Source organism: Vollenhovia emeryi, unplaced genomic scaffold (genome assembly GCF_000949405.1).
Source record: "Vollenhovia emeryi isolate VEMERY1.0 unplaced genomic scaffold, V.emery_V1.0 DF939132.1, whole genome shotgun sequence".
Classification (NCBI taxonomy): Eukaryota; Metazoa; Arthropoda; class Insecta; order Hymenoptera; family Formicidae; genus Vollenhovia; species Vollenhovia emeryi.
The window spans coordinates 1,890,150-1,914,324 of NW_011967234.1; the positions used below are offsets into that span (position 1 = coordinate 1,890,150).

Here is a 24,175-nt window from a genome sequence, read left to right on the forward strand (position 1 = left end):
ATACGTATGCCTGCTTTGCGCTTGAATGTCAGCACAGTTTCCAGTCAACACAGTGGATACGAAGGTAAATGTAATATAACTCAGTGAAATGACTGTCGATCGATATCATTTCTTTTTATCGTATTTCGCAAGTTATTTGATACAAATAAATATGACATAAATGATCGCAATATTTCTGTATTTGCATCTTAAGAAGAATTTACTAATTGTAAGTTAAATATCTCCGTGGAAAAAGATGACGATTTTTCGATTTTAATTTCAATGCTAATCTTAATCTAACCGACATTCTTTATAATATAACTCAATAATTACATTTTTCAGATACTTTTCTGTCAAATACTAGAATTTGCGAGAAAGGTATAAAAATATTAAAGAGGACATTCGACCATTTGGAATTTTTTCTTGTCAATTACGTGATTTGACATTTTGAAGGAAGAATTTTTTAAATTACATTTTTTTTAATATTCATAACATCCCGTTCTTCGTTCAAATAGATAGAATTACGGATTTTTTCCACGAGCGGAGATTTATTTATTGCATGAATATTTCGTTTTAATGCCTACATTTTACAGAACAAAGCTACGTGCTTTTAAAAGAGGCACTATTGGCAATTAAAACCTAGTCGGGATGCGAAAAATTGCACACTAACTTTTAATTAAAAAGTTATAAAATCGCAATTTTCCAGTTCCTCTTGGCATTAAAATAATAAAGAATCGAAAGAGGAACGGTTCGTTCACGTTGCACTCAACATAGATCGTTCTAATAAAAAATAACATTAAAAGAATTTCTCATTCATTTGTTGTGACATTATCAGAAAAATATTTTTCAAGAAAATTACGTTAGTTAAATATGTCACGATACACTGTCAATAAATCATATTTAAATTTTAAAATAATACGAAAGCGGAATAGAATATTAAAAGAAAATTCTTACTCGCCAAATAATAAAAATAATTCATTTGAAAAATATATCCATTTTATAAGTTTTCATTGAGCACATGCACATTTATAAAACAATCTCTTTATGTGAATACGATATTCTTCCGATATAATTCATTACGTACAAAGTTTGCGTCTCAAACTTTCATTGTTAGTTGACATTATCTATGAAAGCAGATGCCTTTAAGATCCCTGCACGAATATAGATACAGTGACAAAAGTCGATGAATACAGCGACCATCGGGCAACTTAATAAACTTCCCGCGTATTATACAGGAGTCTCTCGATCGTTAAAGGGTCGAACCTTGGCGGAAGTGAGTCGCGAAGCGAACAGCGGCGACACTCATTTCCGGTTTCGTATATTCTCCATGGTCATTCTTGCGCGCCGGAAATTACAAGGATATTCGACGGTCGACTTGGGATCAACAAGAACGCTGTCGTACCAGGGGGAGGGTGTAAATACGAATCTAATAATCCCTTATTCCCTCGACAGCTACATAATAATCGAAGGCACAATATCAAAATTTTATGAAATTTGTTATTGCCGTGACGCGATATTATTCGATATATATACATTTTGATTATGAGTCAAAAATGTCAAATATAAATGGAAATTGACTTGCGCGTGCCATTTATTAGTATTAAGTTTAAATGGATTAATGGACAGAAAATAAATGAATTAAATGGAGTAATTGTTGTTGATAAAATTGATAGCTAATTTGGAGCCATTATAAGGAATAATAAATATCTATATTATTGTGAGCATAACATTTTCATCATTCACTTATTACGTAACTTTCGTATCGTATTTGTGTGTAACTTTGCTAAAAAGTTAACAGATAAATTAGGACTTATTTTGAACTTGATAATTTCAACAGTGAGATAAATCTTGATAAATCCCTGATTTTTTCCACGTCATTTTTAATTTCATCTCTGTACAGTCGTGAAGTATTACATTTCACCGATAATAATAATTGAAATCGGCATCGTAGCGAGGCATCGGCATATAGCTCACAAACTTTACGGTACTTCCAGTACTTTTATTCTGCACTTAAAGCTTTCAATGCCTATCGCAATGTGTGATATCAAATATTAAATGTTGAAAACTATAAAAATACGTTATCAGCTGTAATATCAGCTGCATTTTATGATATCAGTCGCGTTATGCTTTTGTGTTATATGTTAGTATATATTTTTTATCTTCTAAATGATTTGCAAGTCCCTACAGGTATACTGTTTAAACTAGAAGTAACGAAACTAGCAACGAAAGAGAACTAAGCACTTTAATTTATATTTTACTATAGCTGTAAAAAGACATGTAACAGTACGTCCTTTGGCAAACACGATAATCTGTCTTGTGTGAAATGATTAATTATCCGAGAGAGAAATAATTATTGACTGGCGATTGCTCATTGATATATACATCCATCAGCTCAAGATTCAATTTTATTGAACCGTTGCTCGCTCCAAAACTACCACCGAAGAGCCGGCGTTTCTCGGCTCACATCTCGTTCGACATAAAGCAATCCGTTTCTGTCGGTGGAGCTAGTCTGCTGAGGAGTTCCGCCTCGCCTCGTCTCATACCCCGTATCGACCTACCGGCTGCGTAAACCTTGTTCCGGATCATCGTTGAATTTCTCACACCGCGGATGGCCTCAGGCCGAACCGGAAATTTGATTTGATGCGGGCGCGGGCGGGAATGCGATTTATTGAAAGGTCGTTACGGGTGCACGATATATTCGTTATTCCCCGGGTGGCACGGCAAATATTCCGAAGAGTCGCGAGCGAGAGGGCTAGTTTGCTGTCGGTGGTCGAACAGTGACCGCGGCTAGCAGTGGTATCATCGAATTAGGTTGCCCGCCGAGCGGCGCTAATGTGAAAATTACGACCGCGGAAAGGCTCGCCAGTTTATAATCGGATCTACGCCGTTGAGCGGAGAAAAGCTGAATATTTGTGTGCGATCCGAGAGAGACACGGAGGGTTTTATCGTCCGTTGCTTCATTACGGATTCCTCGACGTCGTGTCTCGCCGGGAATCGTATTGTTTATACGATAATGGACGGTAATAATGAAATAACCGCGTAATTTTAAAAGAATCTTTGACCATCGTAGTTGATAATTCCTCGACGCAGCCGTTCAGACTGAGAACTCTCTTTAATTTGTAATTACCGTCAGATAAACTGCGTGTATTTTTTTCTCTGCCATTTCCTATGAATCTTTGATTGTAGTCGTACATTTTAACGATATATCGAGTTTATAGTTTTATTATAATTATTTTTATTCTCATATTTGGTAGCTTCATTATCGAATTTATTAATTGTATATCGATTCCAATGACATCCCGCGAAAAATTGGAATTCATATGGACGTAATTGAAAAACTAATAGTGGAAAACTTCTCGGTGCTAAAGTCGATCGCGAAAATATGAAGATGCGTGTGATGTCACGATTCGTACGCACCTTGAATAATAAAGACATACAAAATAAATGACGTGAAATTTAGAAAAAGGAAACTTTCCGCACGATAAATACTGATATTATAAGTTAATCAATGATCGCAAATAATATATGAAAATAATTTACAGGTTTCAGCATTCTCAGCGGAATATTTAGAATTTCACGTCTTATTATTTGGCTGTATATATCAATTCATTAATAAAAAAAATATGAATAGGCTACAAAAGATTCAGGTAATTCGTATTAAACAATTTGGTTTATTCGTATTAAATAAATTGAATAAATCAACCAATGATATTCGCTATATTTCATGTAATTGGTTTGACGCGGTTCAACGATTCTCAAGGTGTAAAATGAGCTCAATACACCCTAATTTGTAGAGCCCCGTAAAATTAAAAGAACGTGAAAAAAATTAAATAAACCATTGAACGTCAAGGGCCCCGCTGTAGGAAGGAATGAATCCCAGATTCCGGATTACCCCCGAGAGCAGTCACTTCGGCAGAGAATTAACGACGGTCGTTTTTCAAATAATTGATTTTCGCTATTACAGTATTCTTTACAAATGTGTATCATGATTTATTTCTCTTTTCTTTTTTTTAATCTTTTATAATGTTTCAATTAATTTCGCGAATTGACGTCGCGTATTCGTGTCGAAACCGCTGCTTTTGGAGATTTCCGAGATAAGAAATCAGGAATTAATTCCGGTTCTGCAACGAGGCACTTAACCCTCCACATTGGAAATTGCTACTACTCGCTGATAGATTAAATAGGTACAAGATTAAATATGCCATATTCAATTGTAGCTCATTTATTTTAAGGCAACGGATCTACGAAATGTACTAATCGTAGATTCGTTACCTTAATAAAAAAGTTTCGACTCACCGACCGGTTGCGCAACAGCGGAGTTGTATCTGCCACGTTGATTCTGTAACATGAAAGCATAAAATTCATATTAAAACAGCCATCAAGAAAGCCAATATTGCAAAATACAAATATTAACATAATACGTATAAATATGTGATAATAATTTTTTAATCATGTTAATAATAAATTTTACACGCAAATAGTTGATCATTGTTTTACGAAAGATTGGACGTATTAATAAATAACGATTACTTAAACGACGTCTGCTATTGATAGTTTGTAATTGCAAAGTTTATTAAGTTTGTGCAAAAGCAGAAATCATGATCTCGTGTCATGCCAATGGCAATCGAAAAGGTCGTTAATGAAGTTATCAATTACGTGATCATTGGAAAGAATATTTCAACCGATGACGCATTTCTCGGGACTTTCGAAGCTGTCCGGTGTACGAGACGGATAGGCTTTTTTCTGATACGAGCCAACGATCTGATGTGACGAAACACATAAATCGTGAAATTCGCATCACTCTGAAACACGGCTAACGAATCGATTGGCGATATTTTTCGCGATACCGAATTTCAACACAGCCGTGCGATGCAAATCACATACAATTATCAGCAAATTTAAAATAAAAATCGCATTTGCGAGTTTCAGTCGCGGTTCGTACGGTCGCACGAAACTGTTTATACGGTAAGAACGAAATTCTTGAAGGATTAAATCGCTGGAAGAAGGATTAAAGTCATCAAATTTCGTACGTTCTCTGTCGAGCGGCAAACAGAAGAAAAACGGGTCACACAGAAAGGAGTCGGTCTCGAGATCAGCGTAGCGTCAAAGGTAATGCAGAAGAATATTGGATTCCAGAATGTGAATTTTGTCGTTGCATTGCGCTTGGCGCACAGGCCGGCGCAGAGGCAAATATCATCCATTAAAGCCGGAATAAAATATTATTTCGTGCATTTCGCTGTACCGTCTTAAATTTTAATATAGCGGGACGATGCGACCCGCGTCCTACACTATATCATGCGGCGAATCGTTAAAGTGGAAAGCACCAAATTGTATCGTAGTGCATTTCGTCTCCGGTTGCATAGAGTAGCGGCGCGAGTACATTCGCAGCGTTAAACTAAGCATGAAATTATGACGAAGTGCCGGTGTTATTACGTAGCACGAGATTTGGGACTGCGGATTAAGTTGCATATTACGTAAGCCGTACTTCAGAGGGGCAGAGGTTACGTCTATGTTACGCTGGACGTAACAAACATTAAATTCTACTCAGAGCTGGTTGCTGCAACGTTGCTCAAAGCATGCAAAGCCCAGAGGATGAAAGTTCAAACAATATTTATCACAGTTCGTACAGCGTCCTTCCACCGCTGTCCCTTGACGACCGAAATATGCGATTTAATCATATAAGCGTTATATCATTTTTGTGACGGGTAAGAATCGCGAAACAGTCACATTTACGCAAATTTCCAGCTGCATGACTGATGATCTATTAAAATTATCTTTAAATAAACCGTGGAATATACGTGAATAAAGTTCTAATTTATAACTGACGTAGCTATTTAGCGAAGGGGTCAGAATCAATTATCGATTTATTTGCTAATATATAACCGTTTAAAGCGAAAACGCGAAGAATCTCGCGCGTCTATCTGCATCGCGACGCGTCGCTGCGGCTCGCGGAGAAACTCCCGACTTCCGAGACGTTATAACTATCGCCAGACACGAGAGATTTGGGGAAGGATTAAATCGAACATCACGCGATGGGCTATATCGCTGGGTACAGGCGACGGCGGAATACCAAACTAGTATAAACTGCCGCGCGGAGTTAGATGAAACCACAGGCCATAGGCCAAGGCATGCTCGCGGGTATCATGTGTTTTCAGAATTCCGCGGTTACGCTGCCCGACGGACAAGTATCTTAACCGGTGCCGCGCTCGGCGTGGCGAAAACCATGCGGCGCGTCTCCTCGTAGCCGTCAAATCTGTTTAGCGCGTGTCACGAATCCAAATAGATCGTCGTCGCGCGGTCGTAGCTTGATCTTCCGCTCAGCGGGACGCTTTGAATACCACTTTGTGTGCACGACCGTCTCACACCTGGGCTACATAAATTCCGCATAACAGCTAGATGCTGAATTGCCGTGTATCCAAACGACGGTAATCTTCGCGTCTCGCTGCGAAAGACGTCTCTCCCTGCGAAGACATAGAGTTCTTTTCGGGAGCTTTCCGCAGTGAGAGATATCTTTCTCATTACGCTCGCCAATATTTTATACTCGATGACTTTTAATTCACATGACAGAATTTTAATTTCTTCTGTAGATCTAAAGTCGACTTTTCAACGATAAATAGTATTATCTAGAAATTGTCAACAACAAAGACTGTCTTATTCTCGAGATGCGCAAACGTACGGTTGCTACTTGGCAATTTTAGAAATTGACATCACCATTATAAATCCACTGATTACCGAGACATATTGTACTTGAGAAGGACCCGATAAAGGGATCGAAACGTCGTGACTAAAATAAACATCAATTTTGCCAGTTTGGTCGATTTTTTTTAAATTCCCCTTGATTAAATGTTACGTAATGTTCAATGAGTAAAGTATTCACTCTCGATGTTACGCAAACTCAATCTTCGATGATTCTCGACGATCTCGATTACAGCGATAAAGCACTCGCTCATTGATCCACAAGTTGAACCTACGTTTTGTATATATATATATATAAAGAATGTACTCTATATATCGTACATTCTTTATAACTAACTTATAGAGCAGTGGAATTAAAATAAGAATAGGTAAGTGACAATCTTGCGAGACGTCTCAATGCGCCGAGGGAGCTTGATGAGTACACCGTGCCCTCCTTTCTTCTGCTCTTTCTCCAAGGAGATAAAGAGACGGAAGGAAACTGTGAACTATACGGGAAGAGCTCCGAGAAGGTTATATCGTCACGTAGGATTAAACTTATACGACCAGCCGTTGTCTCGCGGGCGTATTTCAAGTGCCATCGGCGCTCTCTTCCCCCAATTCTGCTCTCGAAACGTCTGCCGCCGCCGAAACTTCGCGTCGACGTCTCTCTATGGCGAGGCGGCCCATGTTATACGCGCCTCACGACGAGCGGAGAACAAAGAGGGATCGGGGAAGCGGACGGAGAGATTGCGCCACACCGGATACCAGGCGGACGCGAGAGCGGAGGATGTGACGTTCGACGTAATCCCGAGGCGCAATCCTGACGGTGCCCCGCTACCGTGGGAACTTGTCAACTCTCGCGCATACGCGTCAGCCCTTCAGCGCGAAACAAAAACTATACGTGACGTCGACGAGATTGGAAAAAGGGCAGGAGAGCGCGCGTGCATCGCGACGCGATACACGGGCGAAAGGTACCCGGCAAGTCGGGGGTCTGTGTGCATTTTCGTACGTCTCGTATTATAAGGAATGACGCCGCGGGGGATCGCCCGGTAGACATCTCGCCTAGTCCCAACACTCGTGTATTCCGTTCCTTTACAGTCTTACGTACCGACGTGGACCGTAATTACGGCACAGCGAGAGAATACTTTTCCCTTTTCGCACGCGAGACGCGTTATTAATTTATTACTTCAGGCTCTGACTTTAAAACAATGATTCGGAGGATATTTCGTACGACCATATGAAATACCTGTAATATAATTTTGCACAATCATCGACTGGAACAATCCTGTAACAATCCACTCGTGAAAAATCAGGCGGATTGTGTTCTATCAGAAAAATGAAAAAGCATATTCCCTTTTTTTTCTCTAATGCCCTTCAACATGTACGACTTTATACGGTTGGCTTTGCGCGGAGCATCGTGCAGTACAATGTGTAGAAGTAATACGAATTTTCACAAACGTGGATTTACCGGATTTCGAGCGTGAGCCACGCAATTATTGTCCGCGACTATCGTTATATGCGCATCGCAATTTCCGATAAAGCGGATATCTTGTGTCATAATGAAATCAATAAACGAGAGCATGCGTGGGTTTGTTAACGGGGGGGTCGCAGCCCCCGTGCTGCTCCTGAGGCAGCCGCGTATCTCGGCCAATTGTAATCGTTCGCGTTTTTCCAAAGACGCAAATGGGCGAATATTCGTGACGCGTACTTCGCGCCAGTCACCTACTGTAACGCAGTAATTTTACATCGAGACGGGTAATTTTGTCAGAACCATAAATTCCTGGCTTGGCTCGTTAGTCTGGCCGTGCTCTTGCCGCTCGTATCGCGACATAGTTGCTAACGCTAATACCTTAGCGTGAAGCATAAAGCAGCCCTCCAGTGGCTCGTTGCACGCTCACACGAATGGAAGGCGCGATCAGCAACGTTACAGCAAATTTCTATCCTTCCGCGTGAGGTTTCACCTCGGCGCCGCAAGTGGCTGGTTGCGCGATGCCGCAAGATGCGCAGGATACGTTCGCCGGTGTGCTTAATTAACTCGGATAGCTCATTACTGACACCCCTGCCTCGCTGTTTCGGTCTCAAGCGATATGACGCGTCTGCTTCGCTTATCAAGTTATCAACTTCACACGAGAGACGTCACGTCGCATCAGCGCGCGGAATTTTGTCAGTTTGGCTAATCCCTCGCTACGTCTCATTGCGTATACGCTACAGCTGTTTAAAAATTTTGCTAAATGTTAGACGGACCGCACATTTTCAAATCTCAATCAATACTTGTAATGTCTTTTAATGTACATATAATAGCAGTGCATGTTAGACAAATAATTTTTAACCCCAAATAATTATTTGATACTATTTTTTACTAACAATATTGTTATTTCAGATGATTATAAATTAATTTCTATTAAACGGAGTAGAGATCGATTTAAGCTGTTTTTTAAGCGTATCAGAGTTATTATATCATAACGTAAATTTAAATCTTTTCAAAAAATTTACTGCGCCAAGAATAATATCACTGTAAAAACCTAAAGGACATCAATGGCGAGGAAATTCGCGAGATAAACGTTGAATGTAAGCTAGATCCGCGCACTTGCGCTCTAACAAATGAGCAGAAAACGTCGTTTATTAGCATTTATCGTCTGCCTTTACGCCAAGTCGCCGATTCAACTTTGCTACTTTTCTTCATCCTGCGTGACGAAAACGCAGAGGCGAAAATATCCCGCGAAAGGCGTCACGAATAGACGTAACGCCCGTAACATTTCGGAACTTTTTTAGCGCTACCGTCACGTATGCAGCTGCGCATCTTCTCCGTGCGCCAATGGTCCATCGATTACGAGGCAAGAGTGTACGGAGGCGCGAGACGCGCGGCGCGGCGATGAATAACGGCACGAAGAACGACGGACGGGCCGGGGGAAAGACGGAGTACGGAAATTTCGTGCGTTCCTCCCCGTGACGGGACGGGCATTAATACACGCTGCCGTGAATTTACGATGCCGTGGAAAAGCAATATCTGTCGCTCCGGGGGCGTGCTGCTGCGTCGGGGGCCCGACCGAATGTTCTGACAACCACCTGGCAATCCCTTCGATTATTCGTTCGTCCGCGTCGCAATAGCGTGCACGCGGACCGGCGGCGCAATCAAAGTCGGCCTCGTAAACCCGCCGGTTTTATGCCAAATCCGCCGGATTCACCGTACTGCCGTCAATCTCGGACACGCCGCCCGTCACGTCACGTCCGCGCGAATTTCGCCCCGGCGTGTTGTTGCGCGAAAGAACAAGTTTAATTCGCGTCGGCGTGGCCAAGTGCTGGTGGCATTGCAGTGAACGGGAGATAAAAGGCAATTGTACTATAATTCGACACGTGTATTAATCTTCTTTCTCTCGGGACACATCACGTTTTTCTTGTCTTTCTATTATCATATTGTTTTCTTTTCATCACGTTATTGTTTAGAATTGTTCGGTCCGACACATCGTAACTTTCGGTACCTTTGGTATTTGGTACCTGTCGCCAAATATCGCGTGACATACATTTTTCAGCGTTACGGAAAACGCAGTCTTCGAGATTCGATACTCCTTTTTCCACTTGACTTATGATATGCTGACTGTGCGACATATGTATTCCTGATATTTTCCAAAATTCGGGACTATTCGATTTTAGATGTAACGCAGGGAATATTAGAGTATACGAATGCTGGAATAGACGGATGCTTTATTTTAGCTCTGTGTTTGAATCTCTGAACGTACCGCTGTCAAAGATAGAAGGGGTGGATTTGGGAAAATATAACACGTGCTTCCGAAAATATCGAATATCAAAAACAGCTTTTCCTAGCGAACCTAGAAATCAAATTCTATAATCGTATTTATACGATCGAAATGTATTGCTTTCGGATTTATATGATCGCATACTTCGTCGCTTACGTTTGTCTTGTCTTATTGCGACAATATTCTTGATATTATCTTTTAAATTGATATCTAATCATATGTTTAGAGTATAGGATTTGTTGTAAGCATTTGTCGGTGGAAATAACAGAACTGCGAGAAACGAATACAAGAACAAATGTGCGTTGTATTTTTAAAATCCAGAATTTTACTTTTGGTTAAAACGCATGTTTTATCCACTTGATGTAAAATTATAAATTGACGTTATATTAATATTATCTTTATTACTCGGCAAATCGATTTCTTCGTATTTCTATTGAACAGAGAATATGTATTTTTCTCAGATAGAGAGCTTCGTTCGTCGAACGAAGAGCAGAAAGCTTTTGTCACGTCGTTGCTTTGTCTTTTTCATCGGAGAAAACAGCGGCATCCCTAAATTCCCAAATTTCCGGCTTATAAATCGAACGATATAAATTTTCCGATCTATTTCACCTTTGCCGCTTTATCTCTCCTATTTGTTCTCGCTGCTTTATCTCGTGCCACAGAGTCGCTAGATTCGACCCTGTCGTTGAGATTTTTGCGGCACAATCGGGAAACGAAGATAAATCCAGCGTGGATCCGGCGAACGAACCAAAGCGTGGAACGTCGGTAGAAGATTGGAGCAAATGACTGTTAACCGGGAAAGAATCTGTGGCTACGTGATGTCATTAGTAATCGAACCGGCTCGAGCTGGGCAGCGATGGAATCTTTTTGGATTGCCTGTTAAGGGAGTCATTTTCGCGTTGTCTCTGCGCCAACGACGTGGCTCATGAGCTGGTTACAAAGAACCTGTAATCGACAAGCCTAATGATCCGCGAGCAACACGATTTCGCCCGCCTTCCTTTGTTGAAGAGGGAGATTTTCAAGATAATATCGCTATCATCGGTCGTATCAGTTGCGTTTGATCTACCCTTCTCGATCTTCGATAGCATACTCTCTTCTCCAACGCCCTATCTGTTTATCCATCTTTTTGCCCTTCCGTTAAAATCCTCTTTCCTCTCTCCGGGATCTCGCTTGATCCCTCGCGCGGGAAGGCATGTCGCTCGATAATGCTGGCAGGGATCGCAAACTTTGTGACGAGAGAGAAAACGATGCGATAACTCGTCGTTCTTTTCGTCAATCGTCACGAAACGAAAAATAATACGAAACATATTTCGTATTATTTGAATTGAAATGTAAGTGAATTAACTGCGTGCCGCAGTTGCAATGCACGGCAATTACATGGTAATCGCATCTATTTTCTAGGAAAATGTTATGTTTTTGTAAAACAATTTATTGACGATAATGAGATCTATTTATTTCTCATACCAAAAAATTTATATTAATATATTTTCTTCGAATTTTTTTATAGTAAACAAAAACTTTAGTTTTATCATGATAATTATTTGAACAGGTGCGTTCTTGTTAAACAATAAATGACAATGTTTTAGAAAAGAAGAAATGTATAATAATACGAATAAGATTCATTAGTTTTTTGTTTGTAAAAACAAAATATGCAGATCACTTGATAGTCTAAGCAATAATTAAGACATGCGAGTTTATCTGAAAGTCTTTCTACACTTTTATTTGCGTTTTAATTATACACGAGTTAAATTGCGAATCGTGCATAAGCTTTTCCCGATATCTTTGACATTGTAATTGGTTTCGATTTCGCGAAATAATTAATATCGAAATCACCGATTGGTTATGAAACAATAAAGTTAATTTCTCTCTCTCTCTCTCTCACTCTCACTCATTCACTCCCTTACTCACTCAATCATTCACTCACTCACTCACTCACTCTCCTCTCCTCTCCTCTCCTCTCCTCTCCTCTCCTGTACACGCGCGTTTGTACGCCAAGAGCTGAATTCTAATAGATAGTAAATAGAACATACACCCAGCTGTAGCGTGAACGCAATCAGGATGCGCTATCTCATGCAAAGCCTCGCTGGTCGTCGCTGCCTCCTTCTCTTCTACCACCTCCTTTTACGTGTCCCTCTCTCTATCTCTTTCTCTCGCCCCCATTCCCACTTTCGAGCAGGAGCTCGCTTTACGCTCGAATTTGAACCCTCGAGAAAATTATAGAGGTGGGTTTGCGGCGGTGCCGGCCAAGCTAATCCCACCGTATAATTAACCACCGGCAACCGTCCGGGTTCTCCCTGCCACCGTACGCCATTACTCATGGCTAAGCTTCCACGAATGTGTATACACATACGCCAGTCCCTCGCGATCCCGCCGATTCCAACCACCCGCGTACAGGAAGGGGGTCTACCCGTCTATATCCGCAAAAAGAAAAATATACGCGCGTCCGTATAGCCGGTGTATAGCGCCGCGACGACACGTACCTGCCGCACACCTCTCGACGGTGAATATCGATTCGGCGCGGTGGATGCGGTTAGACCGCGAGAATGGTCGAGCGATCGTCTTTGGAGAGTGAAGCGTGTCGGAGGGTTAGGGAATAATCCTTCAACCTTTCGAGCCCTACGATATAGTCGAAAAACCGGAGGAGAACGGGACGCGCTCCGATTGTAATTGAACCGCGGACCGTAAAGCGAAGCTCCGCCGGGTCGAATGGACCATAGTACTCTCACGCCGTCGACTGTTCTACTTCCCGGTCGGCAATCTACGATAAAGCTGCGATTAGTGAGACGTCGTAAAGGTAACCGTGGCTACCTAATTGCAACTTTAACGTTTCGTGCTTGGGTACTGGCCAAGCTTTGTTTATTAGGAATGAAGTTTTAATAGTATATTATATTGCACATTTTATCCGCTTCCGAAACATAACTGCAATATGTTTAGATAGTCATTTTCATATTTATAGTTGATTATTTTTATATTCTATTAAGAGAGGACGCGTTTATGATTATTAATAATGATTATTGTGTAATTAGATTACATCGGCACTTCTATATAGTCGGTGATTATAGTCTACAAAAAATAATTTCGCGATTTCAGTAGTAAGAGTCAACGATATGCGGACGACAAGTGAACGCTCTTGTACGAAGTCGACGTGGCTGAGCGTCACTACTCGTTTATCCGACTATTATCATAAAGTGTGATACGAAATGAAATGGATTCAATATTATAATAAATAAACTACTAATTTTTTTATGTATTCTCGCTATAAATTTTCTCTTTATAGGAAGGATGTACGTTATCCTATTTTTATAACGGTAAAAAATGATTAAAGTAGTCTCTTAAAATCATTATTCTCTGCAAAATGTAGCACCTATTAAAAACGGGAAATAAAGCTAGCGTTAAATTTTAATGAATAAAATATTTCGTCAAACGTCGCGTTACTGCTGATATGCCAAACGAGCCACTTTGTTATAATGCATTACTATTTAGAACGAACGAATCGACGCATCGAAGTACATTCTGCGTAAGGCACAACGTTCCGCCGTGAAACATTACAAAGAGCGTGAAATGTTTGTATGAAATATCGACGAAGCGATACCATTTACCTGTCGTTTTGATTGTCCGACGTGTTTTACGAGAGCTGTACTACCAGTGGACTATCCGGAATCGTTTCGTGAAAGCACCGGAGTAGTTACCATATCGTCGCTGTTATCGGCATTACGACTGCGTTGGCGCGAGGCCACTCTCGTTATTATCGTGTTTAAACGGACGGAAAAGTTCGCCGTTAAGGTCAACGGAGAGTCGCCATCGCCGCCGCCGTGGGCGTTATTAAATTACTCGCTGACTTTCCATGCCAGCAATCGCACGATACGTTCTTTCTCTTCCTTCTCTTTCCCTTTCCCTCCATCCTCCCCCCCCCCCCCACTCTCTCTGCAATTATAATGCAGCTATCCTCTTATAATATTATAATATTTGCTCGCGACTCAAAGCTTGCAGGTGCGTGAGCGATACAGTTTTCTACACCAGCAGTTCTCACTAATTACGGTAGTTTAAGGCTAAAAAGATATCTCTCTCTCCGGAATTGAAAACGTTTTGATAACCGCTGGTTCTACTCTCTCTCTCTCAAGCGCGTCGCGCGATAAGCTTTAATCGGCCTCAGAAGGCATTTGCGATCGAATGGGTATCTCGAGACCGCGACAAAATGTACGAGTGGAACGATCTATGAATAAATAAAATTGAATGCAGTGATACCGTTTGGCACGCGAAACTTTTTTTTACAACTGTTCTTTCATAGTTGTATTATCTGAGAAAATTACACGCTTAAAATTTTGTATCCGTATTTATTAAGCGTTCTTTCTCGACTTTACGTTCTCGTGTTTATTATTATGCGCATGTGACTCAACTTTTCTACTTCTCTTCGCTTTTCTTTTTCTTTTTTTTAGCACAGCGAATTTACATTTCCTGGGTTTTTGTGTAAAAGCTCGCTACAAAAGTCATATAAGCTAAATTAAATGGTCTGTAATAATAATAAACAAATGTATCGCATAATGAAATATGACGGAGCTAGAAAAAACTAGAAAGACATGAAAACGGTATTGTCAGAATATGAATATAAGAAAATAGTTAGGATTTAAGCATAAGTGTATTTATGTTGATTGCATATTTAAATTAATTGCACGCTTTTCACGCGATCTTCACATTCGAGATAGTTATGGGTGTCCGCGGACGTAAAATATTATTATAGTTCGCGGGACTACTTCGTAGAGTTGGTGATATTTTTGCCGTATATCTGTTGAACAGCAATATCTTATAACTCGTCTAGCGGGCGCAATCAAGGAACACGGCGGTTCTAATGCACCGTCAAATGAAGTTCGTGATTTCGCTGAGTCGATTCGGGCGAAAATAATACAGCTGCGCAATAAAAGAAACTTTGAAGAAACGCCGCCATTATGGTGGCCGCCGCGAAAGAAATACTTTAACAGCGAGCGATCGATCGAAGTTATCGCACTTCTACGGCCGGTCCGCACTAACGACGCGGTCGTTATCTCAGGAAAGTTCTTTTTTTTTCTAATTGAAAAAGAGCAACCCCTTTAGCGAGAGCATACAGAGGGGGTTGAGCGATGCAGCTTAAGCGATCTCGGTAATGGATGGTGGAAAATGGTCTTCGTTATCGTTGCCATGACGGATGGTCTCCGTATCGGGTAAACGATGTTTCGCCTGTATAACCCGTCCCGGCCATTGCCGATTCCTTAAGCTGTCCTCGGAAAGCGTCGTCATATCGCAACGCTAAATCTCCGCCGACGAGGGTAAAGCGTAGCGAGGGCGTTAACGCGACTCGACACGGAGAGAGAGAGAGAGCTTTCTCCGTGGAAAATGTAAGGGTAGAAGATCAAGGGCCGGCCTCGCGATGAAGGAAGTAAATTACTGGCGCTCATGAATTTTTTATGGGCTGTCGCAAGGCTCGTCATCTTCGTCGACAAATTCTCGAGCGGCCCGGTTTAATGAGGCCGATTAAAAGTCGGATATCAAACGCGCCCTCGATCGTCAAACGAATGCATAATGCAAAATCGCTACACCAACGAAATACCAATTCTGCGACGTAGCCGATGGTGCTTTTCGCCGACCGTTGAAATACTCGCCCTCCCTCGTCCCGTCGTCGGCAGCGGAATGAAAATCTCATATAACTCGTTATTTCACGACGGCCAAGTGTTGCCCAAGTGATTATGAATAGTGCCAGCAACGCGCGGCCGATGGAATTCCTTTTTCTTCACGGTGTGTGTCACGTTTCCGCCGCGTAAAAGGCGAGAGACGGCGCGTCCACGTGCTCCCACGTGGAACAAGATGGTAATAACGCGGTAAAGCGTTTAGCACACGTCGGGACCTCCGTTGCACTTCTTACGCGCGTTTACGGGGTGCAGTCGGTGGAACGAGCGAGAGGTGATCTCGTGTGTCAGACTGCCGTGGCATTAAGTCCCGGCTCGCGGTCTTTATTCACGGCGAACTGTCGCCTTAAATATAAAACGGTCGCGAGCCGGCGTGGCGCGACGCAGTCCGTTACGACCGCGTAAAACGAAGAAAGATTACGATGAGCAGGAATGATTCCGAAGAGCTGTCGTTGCAAACCAGGCTCGCCATCTCGCACGAGTGCCAAAAGAATTATTTCCCCGCGTGTTATGGACCACACTGAGGCTTGACTTTGGAGAAATATGAGAAGAAATGAATTGTTCTGATTTCTCTTGAATTTATATTACACGAGTATTTGAAATTCACGTTCTGGGGAACTGCATTGTAGTTTAATTAATTTTCGGCACGAGATTACTACATTCTTTATAGTATAAATTAAGTATAGCTATTTGTGGACAAGTTCTAATAATATCAAGACTGTCTAGCAGCAAGACTGTCTCGACATATTGAGATATGCAACTATGTAAATATGTAACGTAGCACGTAAATATAGATCTCAGACTTTCAAATAGACATACGACTAGTCTCATTAACTTTAGAATAGCGAAACGTGGTCCAAAATACCTCGGTTTGGTACGATAAACATTATTAATTGATAATGCGTTATCGCATCAATAATTTGAAAATACCACGTTACATATTAAGAAGAAAGCCAAGTCCTCTTTCGCGTTTCGCGCTTGCGTATTACACGCAGACCGCATGCGTCGATAATCTCATTGTCAGTAACGAAAATTTCGCATTTATATGAGCGCTTCTACTTCGTGTGATAACGCATGCAATTCGAGTTCAAGTTAATTCGAATAAAGGCTGAATGGGGCACTCTTGAATCTAATAGTCACTTGCGAACAATAGAATCTCCGACTCGCGCTGCGAATCGTCGCTCGACGTAGACTAATCTTGGAAGCTAATAGTCATTGTGCTTGCATTTCATAACGAATTATGCACTTACATAAATGCAAATTGTGCGCGCGCATACGTCGCCGAGTATGTAAATTCTTGCCCACGGATGTTCTGGTTCGCGGTCTAGCGACAACCACGTTATGGTGGTTGTGTGCTCGTACTTTGAATTTATAGAGCATTTTGAGATGTTCTATTTATAAAGGGACATTTTTTTCACGTAGATCGCTTGAACCTATTCTCTAAAAGACAATCAGAGCATTATAACTGTGAATCAGTGAATATTCACTGTTCTCAGTAATGATCCACTGATTCTCTTTTAATACGTGTACTTTTGCTTGAGAAGATTCATCACGAAATTTTACAAACTTCCACGTCGTTTGTTGCAGTTATCAAATTAGAAAGCGATTTCTTCCTTCTTGCAACGAAAAATTTATATAAATTGCTTCACATAAATTATCATAGATATTGAAACTTTGTGATGAATCTTAAGCAAATAGTACATATAGATCCAAGTGAGCTACGTGAAATTCTCTTTGCGTCGTCGTTTAATTTGAAAACAAAATTTTTACTTCCATTCTACTATTTTAGCATCGTTAGGAAAATAAAGAACTCACATAATTCGAGTGGGGACTGAACGTGAAATTTTCGCGCTCTACATATTAACTGCTTCGTCATTGCTTTTCGCATCGTGATCGTTAGAATAAACGTGCTCTTCGGTAAGTACTTTAAGAACGCGGGAAATGTTTGTTATATTTTTCCTATATCGCTATTTTGTCGTATGCCTTACAGAATACTTTATCTCGCGTAAAGAGCTCTTTTGCTACGTAAAGTTTCCTTTTTTTTCCTTCTTTACGCGACAATAGGCGGTCTGAAAGCGGAGATACTACGATGTAATGGCAACGGTAACGGGATAGACAACACGCTCGTGGTGCTCTCGCTCGAAAAATCTTATCACTTGTACACGCTCTCGAGCGCTCAAAGACTTTGAAGAGACGACGAAGTGTAACTGTCGTTTAGTCTCCCATATTGTATGCCACGCACCTTCCTTGCATCTTAATGAGGACTTTAGACGCGGCACTTGTATCCCTCTTTCGCTCTTTGTCTCGCTGTCCGTCTCGCGCGAGACCGACTGCTACTTTTATTGCAGCATAAAGCGTATGTTTCCTTGAGAAAATGAGAACGTTTAAAAGGATTTTATGCCGGGAATAACGACGCAAATTCAGCAGATGTGGATTTACGCGGATAGAGCGCGCGATTACGTTGGCAAACGTTCTTTTAGTGGCAACATGAATTTTTATTCCCTAAAAGTCGTTTTACCATCCCCACGTCGGCGAACATATAGACATAAGAAATTATAGATAGCGATTACATACAATGTAATATCGTCTTTCTCCACGGTATTAATAAAAAGCTAAAATATCAGATATCCGAGACGTAAAAATAAAGATAACCAATGGTGGGTCTTTTCTTGCTGTTTTCGCAATGCGCGTTTTCTGTCTAAAAACAAAGATTAGCTTACTATTATAATAATAACTTCGTACACCTTCCGACAGCGCACTCGCTAATCGCCAGCAGTATTTCGCCTTGCATTCCTTGCAGTAAATAGCGAACGGGCGATATTTCGGATCGGCGCGGGCGGGCACGTTAAGCTTGAAACAATCGCATAGCATTGCCATATTTATCCAAAGCAACGAATGACCGCGGCCCCATTTGCAGATCGTAAAGATAATAGAGACGCATAGTCATAGCCATTCTGTGTCATCAATAATCCAACACTGTAACGTGGCCTGCAATTTGCAGGACATTAGCACCGCGGTCAGATTTCGGTGTTCTGTGCTACGAATGATGACTGATTTCGTTAATGTAGCGAATACGTGTGCATACCGCGCGGTTTCTGTGTCCTATTACGAGGTGGCCGAGAGATAAGACGAATAATACGCGAGTATTATTCGAGTATGATTTCGCGATGTACGTGACTTTTAACCGCGACGATAAAAGTTCCACGGGCTTCTGCGCTACATTTTTGTTTTATTAGCCCGGAATTAGGATCGAGACAAGTCTCGGTGGAAACTAATTGTAAGAGATAGAAGTTGTTATCTCGTAGCTTAGAAATTATCATAATTGTCATATCTTTCGCGTATCTTAAATTATTATCATTATCGTTAATTACTTATATATTTGTATCGATTCTTTGATGTAGTCCTTTTCAGTACAATTTGTTTAAATTAAAAAAGTTATTTTATCGACATAAAACAAATTTAAAAAATTTGAAAGGTATTATTTCTCAAGTTCGTTATTTAGTGTAAGATGCTTTTTATGTTTTAAATAAATACGTCGCGTATGTTTAACGCGACAATTTTTAAATACGGTGGAAAAGATTCTCATTTATTCAGTTATACGTATCGTAAAGGAAAACTTGTCCAATTCTTTACCAATTAAATCAGAATTATTGGTTCGATTCTGCATATGTTCCTACGCCTATTAGGCATATTACCTATTACATTGCTAGACTCAGTAATTAGTCGTAAAAGCCTACTCAAAATTCTGCTACTGCGGAATATCACGGATGTTATAACCAGATTCACACTCAATTAACACGCTCGCGCTTACGTTGCGCGCGACTCCGCGGTGAGGCGACATTATGGATTTTATCGCGGCGGCCGCTAATTGCTACTGAAATTTATCTGGCGCCTCCATATTCTACGGGATATTACTACAGCGTTGCAGTAGTACTCGAGATCATAACTTACCGTCCTAAATCAACACGCTGTTCTCCGTGGCGCTAAAACGCGAGAGTGGTGTCTCGTTTGATTTTGCTGGGTAACTCGCTGAGTAACTCGCTAAATCAAGTACATTTGTTTAAGCTTTTTTTCTCCTCTATGCAAAGTTTCAGGCTATCGCTGCCAAAAGATGCGACGAGATCGCGATCGTAACAACGACATATTTAATGATAACGTTAAAAAAATCTTTCTTCTTTAAACATGCGACATATAACGACAGATTCAAGAAAAGAAATCAGTGGCTTTTAGGCAAGCGCAATACCACGATTTATACAAACATATAATAAATTGATTATTTTTGTCATTTGCTAGCTAATGCAAAGTTGTGTCAAAAGAGCTAATGCGATAAAGAATATGAAAAAAAAGAAAGCTTTTTTTCCAACGGTAATTTAGAATATTTAGATGATGAGACAGAAGCTAAAAGAGATGTGAAGATATGCGCTAGCGCGACACGTACAGGAAATTACATGTGTATGTAAAGGAAATAGTGCTATAAGACATGGAAGAGAAGAAGTAGCCGCGTGAAAGAAAGAGAATAAGAAAAGGAAACGGGGGGGGATGGAAGATACTAGTGGAAGATAGAAGGCGATATGGTAAATGAGAAAGAAAAAAATTAAAGGAAAAAAGAGGAAACGAAGGGAGAGTGCAGAGTGATACGCAGCAAATGGAGAAAATAAAAACTAGGGAGATTTTGGACCGAGACGGGAGAAAATGAGGAAAGGGGAGAAGGGATAAGTTGGATTAGCCGAAACTATCTGGTATAAGAAAAGACGAAGGACAGAAACTCGATGAAGGAGTAGGCCGCCTACGCGCGCGCACAGATTAAGCATCTTAATCGCCTACGGAAGAAAATTGCAAATTGCGCACTCGGGTGAAATGAAAATGGCACCGAGTATACGTACGTTCGCTTGTAAGAGAGGCACGACGCGTTTAAAACAAAAAGTTCAACGGGCTTGAAGCACAAGCAAGGAAAGGACGCGGAGCTCGTAAACGCGGAAGCGAAGGGTGAATGGTCATAGAGAAAGGGTCGACTAAAAAGTCAAGACACAGAAGACATACCCGGTTGAATTGGAGACGCTTTGCGTGAGTGAAAATGGTGTGAGTTACAGTGAGCTTAGCAAGAGCACAGATAACTTTTTTTAATCAGCGATGTTAAACTGCCGCTTTAATCTCAGTTCAGCAGTTTTAACAACAGCATTCTCTATGATTAAAAACGAGCTTGTTTCGAAACTATGTGATTGCATTAACAATACAATTTTCTGCCGCGAGAACTTCGTTTCCTCCGTATACGCCGGTTTTTATTTTCGTGGCCGCGTTTACTATTATAATTTAAAGTTGATATTCACCAAAATGTAGGAAATGTTAAATATTGCTCACTGTTACAATATTTTGATTTCGATCATGATAGTAAACTATGATCGTTATAAGTTTTACTTGGATTTCTTGAATTACACCATTTGTAGACTACCAAATTTTCAGGTTACTAATTTATCTCTCGCTGGAGAACGTGAGATTATTTTAACTTAATTCAAAGTAGAAACGTCCGATTTATAATTATGTAATCTTCTTTAGTTGTTAAAGATTTATGTAACGTTAACTTTTATTTCGCGTCAACTGCGTTGAACTCTCAAAGCCCTTTTTATTTGTCACTTATTAATTTCGCTATCGAGAGTTCCTTGTTATTTATTCACCTGTTAAAATATTGCTTTATAAAATACGAAGAATATCAGTATTTTACAATTCCTTTCTTCCTCCCATTTAATTTTTCTTTTGGACTTATCTCCGAATACGAGCTCTCATAAATTCATACACTGAAAAGGATAATATTAAGTAAACCGGCGCGGCGCGAATATGCTTTGCTGACAAGTAGGTTGATCTACTTTTATGCAATAATTTTTGTGCATACGTTGCCTTTGCAGCAGGCCGCAATCTTATCTTTTCTGGCATCTTGCTTGATAAGGTACGACTTAGGGTGGTTTATTTCGCCGAAAAAAATTCATATTTACAGAGATCTCACTTTTTATAAAAAAAAACAATACAAAAAATTTATTTTTATCTCAGTTTCGAAATGTTAAAACAGCAAGGCGTTCTAACATTCGTCTTCCGGAGATATATTAAAAATAACAGTTTTACTCATAAAACAATGCAAGCTAACGTAATGTTTTGCGTTCCAGCATAGCGAATAAAATAGATACAATCAAAATATTGTTGTCGTATGCAATAATACGATCAACAATTAAAACAGTAATATTATTGAAGTTTTAATAATTAAGTACACACTAGAAAAAAATGAAAATAAAATGATCTGTAACAATGTATTTTACTATTCATCGAGAATTACAAATCAGTATAATTTCACTGAATGCAGATTCTGATATGAACATACAATACAGATTTCTCGAAAATTATTCTTGAAAATTTACATAAATGCACAACTAATGTGAAATATTTCTATGCGCATACGTATGCGTTGTTTCATGTGTAATTCTGTACCTAATGTATCGAAAATTAAACTAAAACACCCACGTGACCTAGTTTGAATCCGTACTTTTAACAAAGACTTGTTATATTACGATGCTGACGTCTCTTTTTGCTGCGCGGAAAGTGAATTAGCGCTAAATAACGTTGGGCAAGGAAGAGCTTTACAACGTTTCTAATCGCCGAAACTCGAGACTCACCGGTCGCGGAACGCGCTACGTGGAAAACGGCAGCTCGTCAACTTCTGACGTTCCACACAAAGCTCCGTCTCGCGAGAGTACTCGCCGTGAAATCGCGTATCGTCGTACATACCGCACCTTTTTGCCCCTCACCGAGATTAAAGTCCTTTGCGCTTTGTCCACAAGAGTGTCTGACGTCCTCCGTCCTCCGCCCCGTTTTGCACGACGTTTCTCGGGGCGGAAGATAGACGCCGACGAATAATTTTCTTCCACGCATATCAGGCCGAGCAAAATTAGTCCTGAGGATGAAATGTGGGGGATAGAGTAGCGGAGCGGGGGACTTGCGCCACCCTAACGAGACTCTAATCTTCTTCCCTCGTTGAAGCTTAGGGCAGCTCGCTCAAACTTTCGCCTCGTACACTGGGTAATTAAAATGTTAATCGAGGAATTAGCCAGTTAAGGAGAAGGTTCACCCCGGCGTATACTTTGGTTTTGCCCGCACGTCGTCTGTCTTAGTTAACGGAACTCGGAAGTCGAACTTCGATCGGGTTTAACGTGAACGGGGGGTCCGGAGAGGTAGTGACAATTCTGTTTTATAGGAGATAGATATCTCAAAAATGTAATAATTGTTTCTAAAGTCATTTTAAAACGTGTATAACGAGATATGATAGTATAACTAATAGATTATACGTTAAATATATTAAAATTGTTATGTTAATTTCTAAAACAGTTGCAATTTATAAGCATTATGTTAATTATTTCCTGTAGGTTGTATCACAATCCAATTGGAAATTTGAAGCTTACAGATTTATGTAAGAAGTGTCAGAAATGTGCATGAATTGAAAGGTCAGAAATAAAATGCCGATTTTATATAATCTTTATGCACTTCTACGCGTCATGTGTTGTGGTAATCTCTCGGTCATCTACCAGAGCGGTTTGGGATTCCTATTTTGGAAATTAGTTGGAAAATTAGTTTTGGCCACCAGTTTACTGCGAACTTTTGAAATTGGTAGGTTGGAGGACTGGTACGACCAGGGAATATAGTTTTCTGTCGTCAACGAGTCACCCCGTACATTGTCAAGTTCTAATGTTATTACAGTTCATTCCGAGCGGCATTTCAACGTCGGTCAGCAATGAAATGTCGACGGGAAATTGTTAGCTTCCGTTACATCTAAAAGACCATCTTTCACTTTTTGTTGCAGGTTGGACGACGAGAAGCTGGATCTCATTAACGTAAGTAATTCCGATAAAATGAAGCATTACCTTTTACAACTTTAATTAAACGTCTCGCTCGTGGAACAATGTAGAGCAGAAATTATATTTATCTAGAATCTGAGACTGTGAAAATCAAGTCTTCCAAAATTTATGAAATATGCAATTGCAGAAAATGCGATATTAAAATAAAGATACAAACACTAGTAACAAATGGATATAACAAGTAATATTAATAATTTTATTGTCTAATTTACTC

General features: G+C 40.4%; 1 protein-coding gene across 1 annotated transcript in view; it reads left to right on the forward strand.

Moving 5' to 3' along the window:
• Nucleotides 1–24,175, forward strand: part of LOC105568028 (leishmanolysin-like peptidase) — a 261,167-nt gene that overhangs the window by 183,738 nt on the left and 53,254 nt on the right. The window contains exon 3 of the mRNA XM_012023381.1: nt 23,907–23,937. Within this exon, the coding sequence (XP_011878771.1) occupies nt 23,907–23,937 (31 nt within the window). The remainder of the gene's footprint in view (nt 1–23,906; nt 23,938–24,175) is intronic.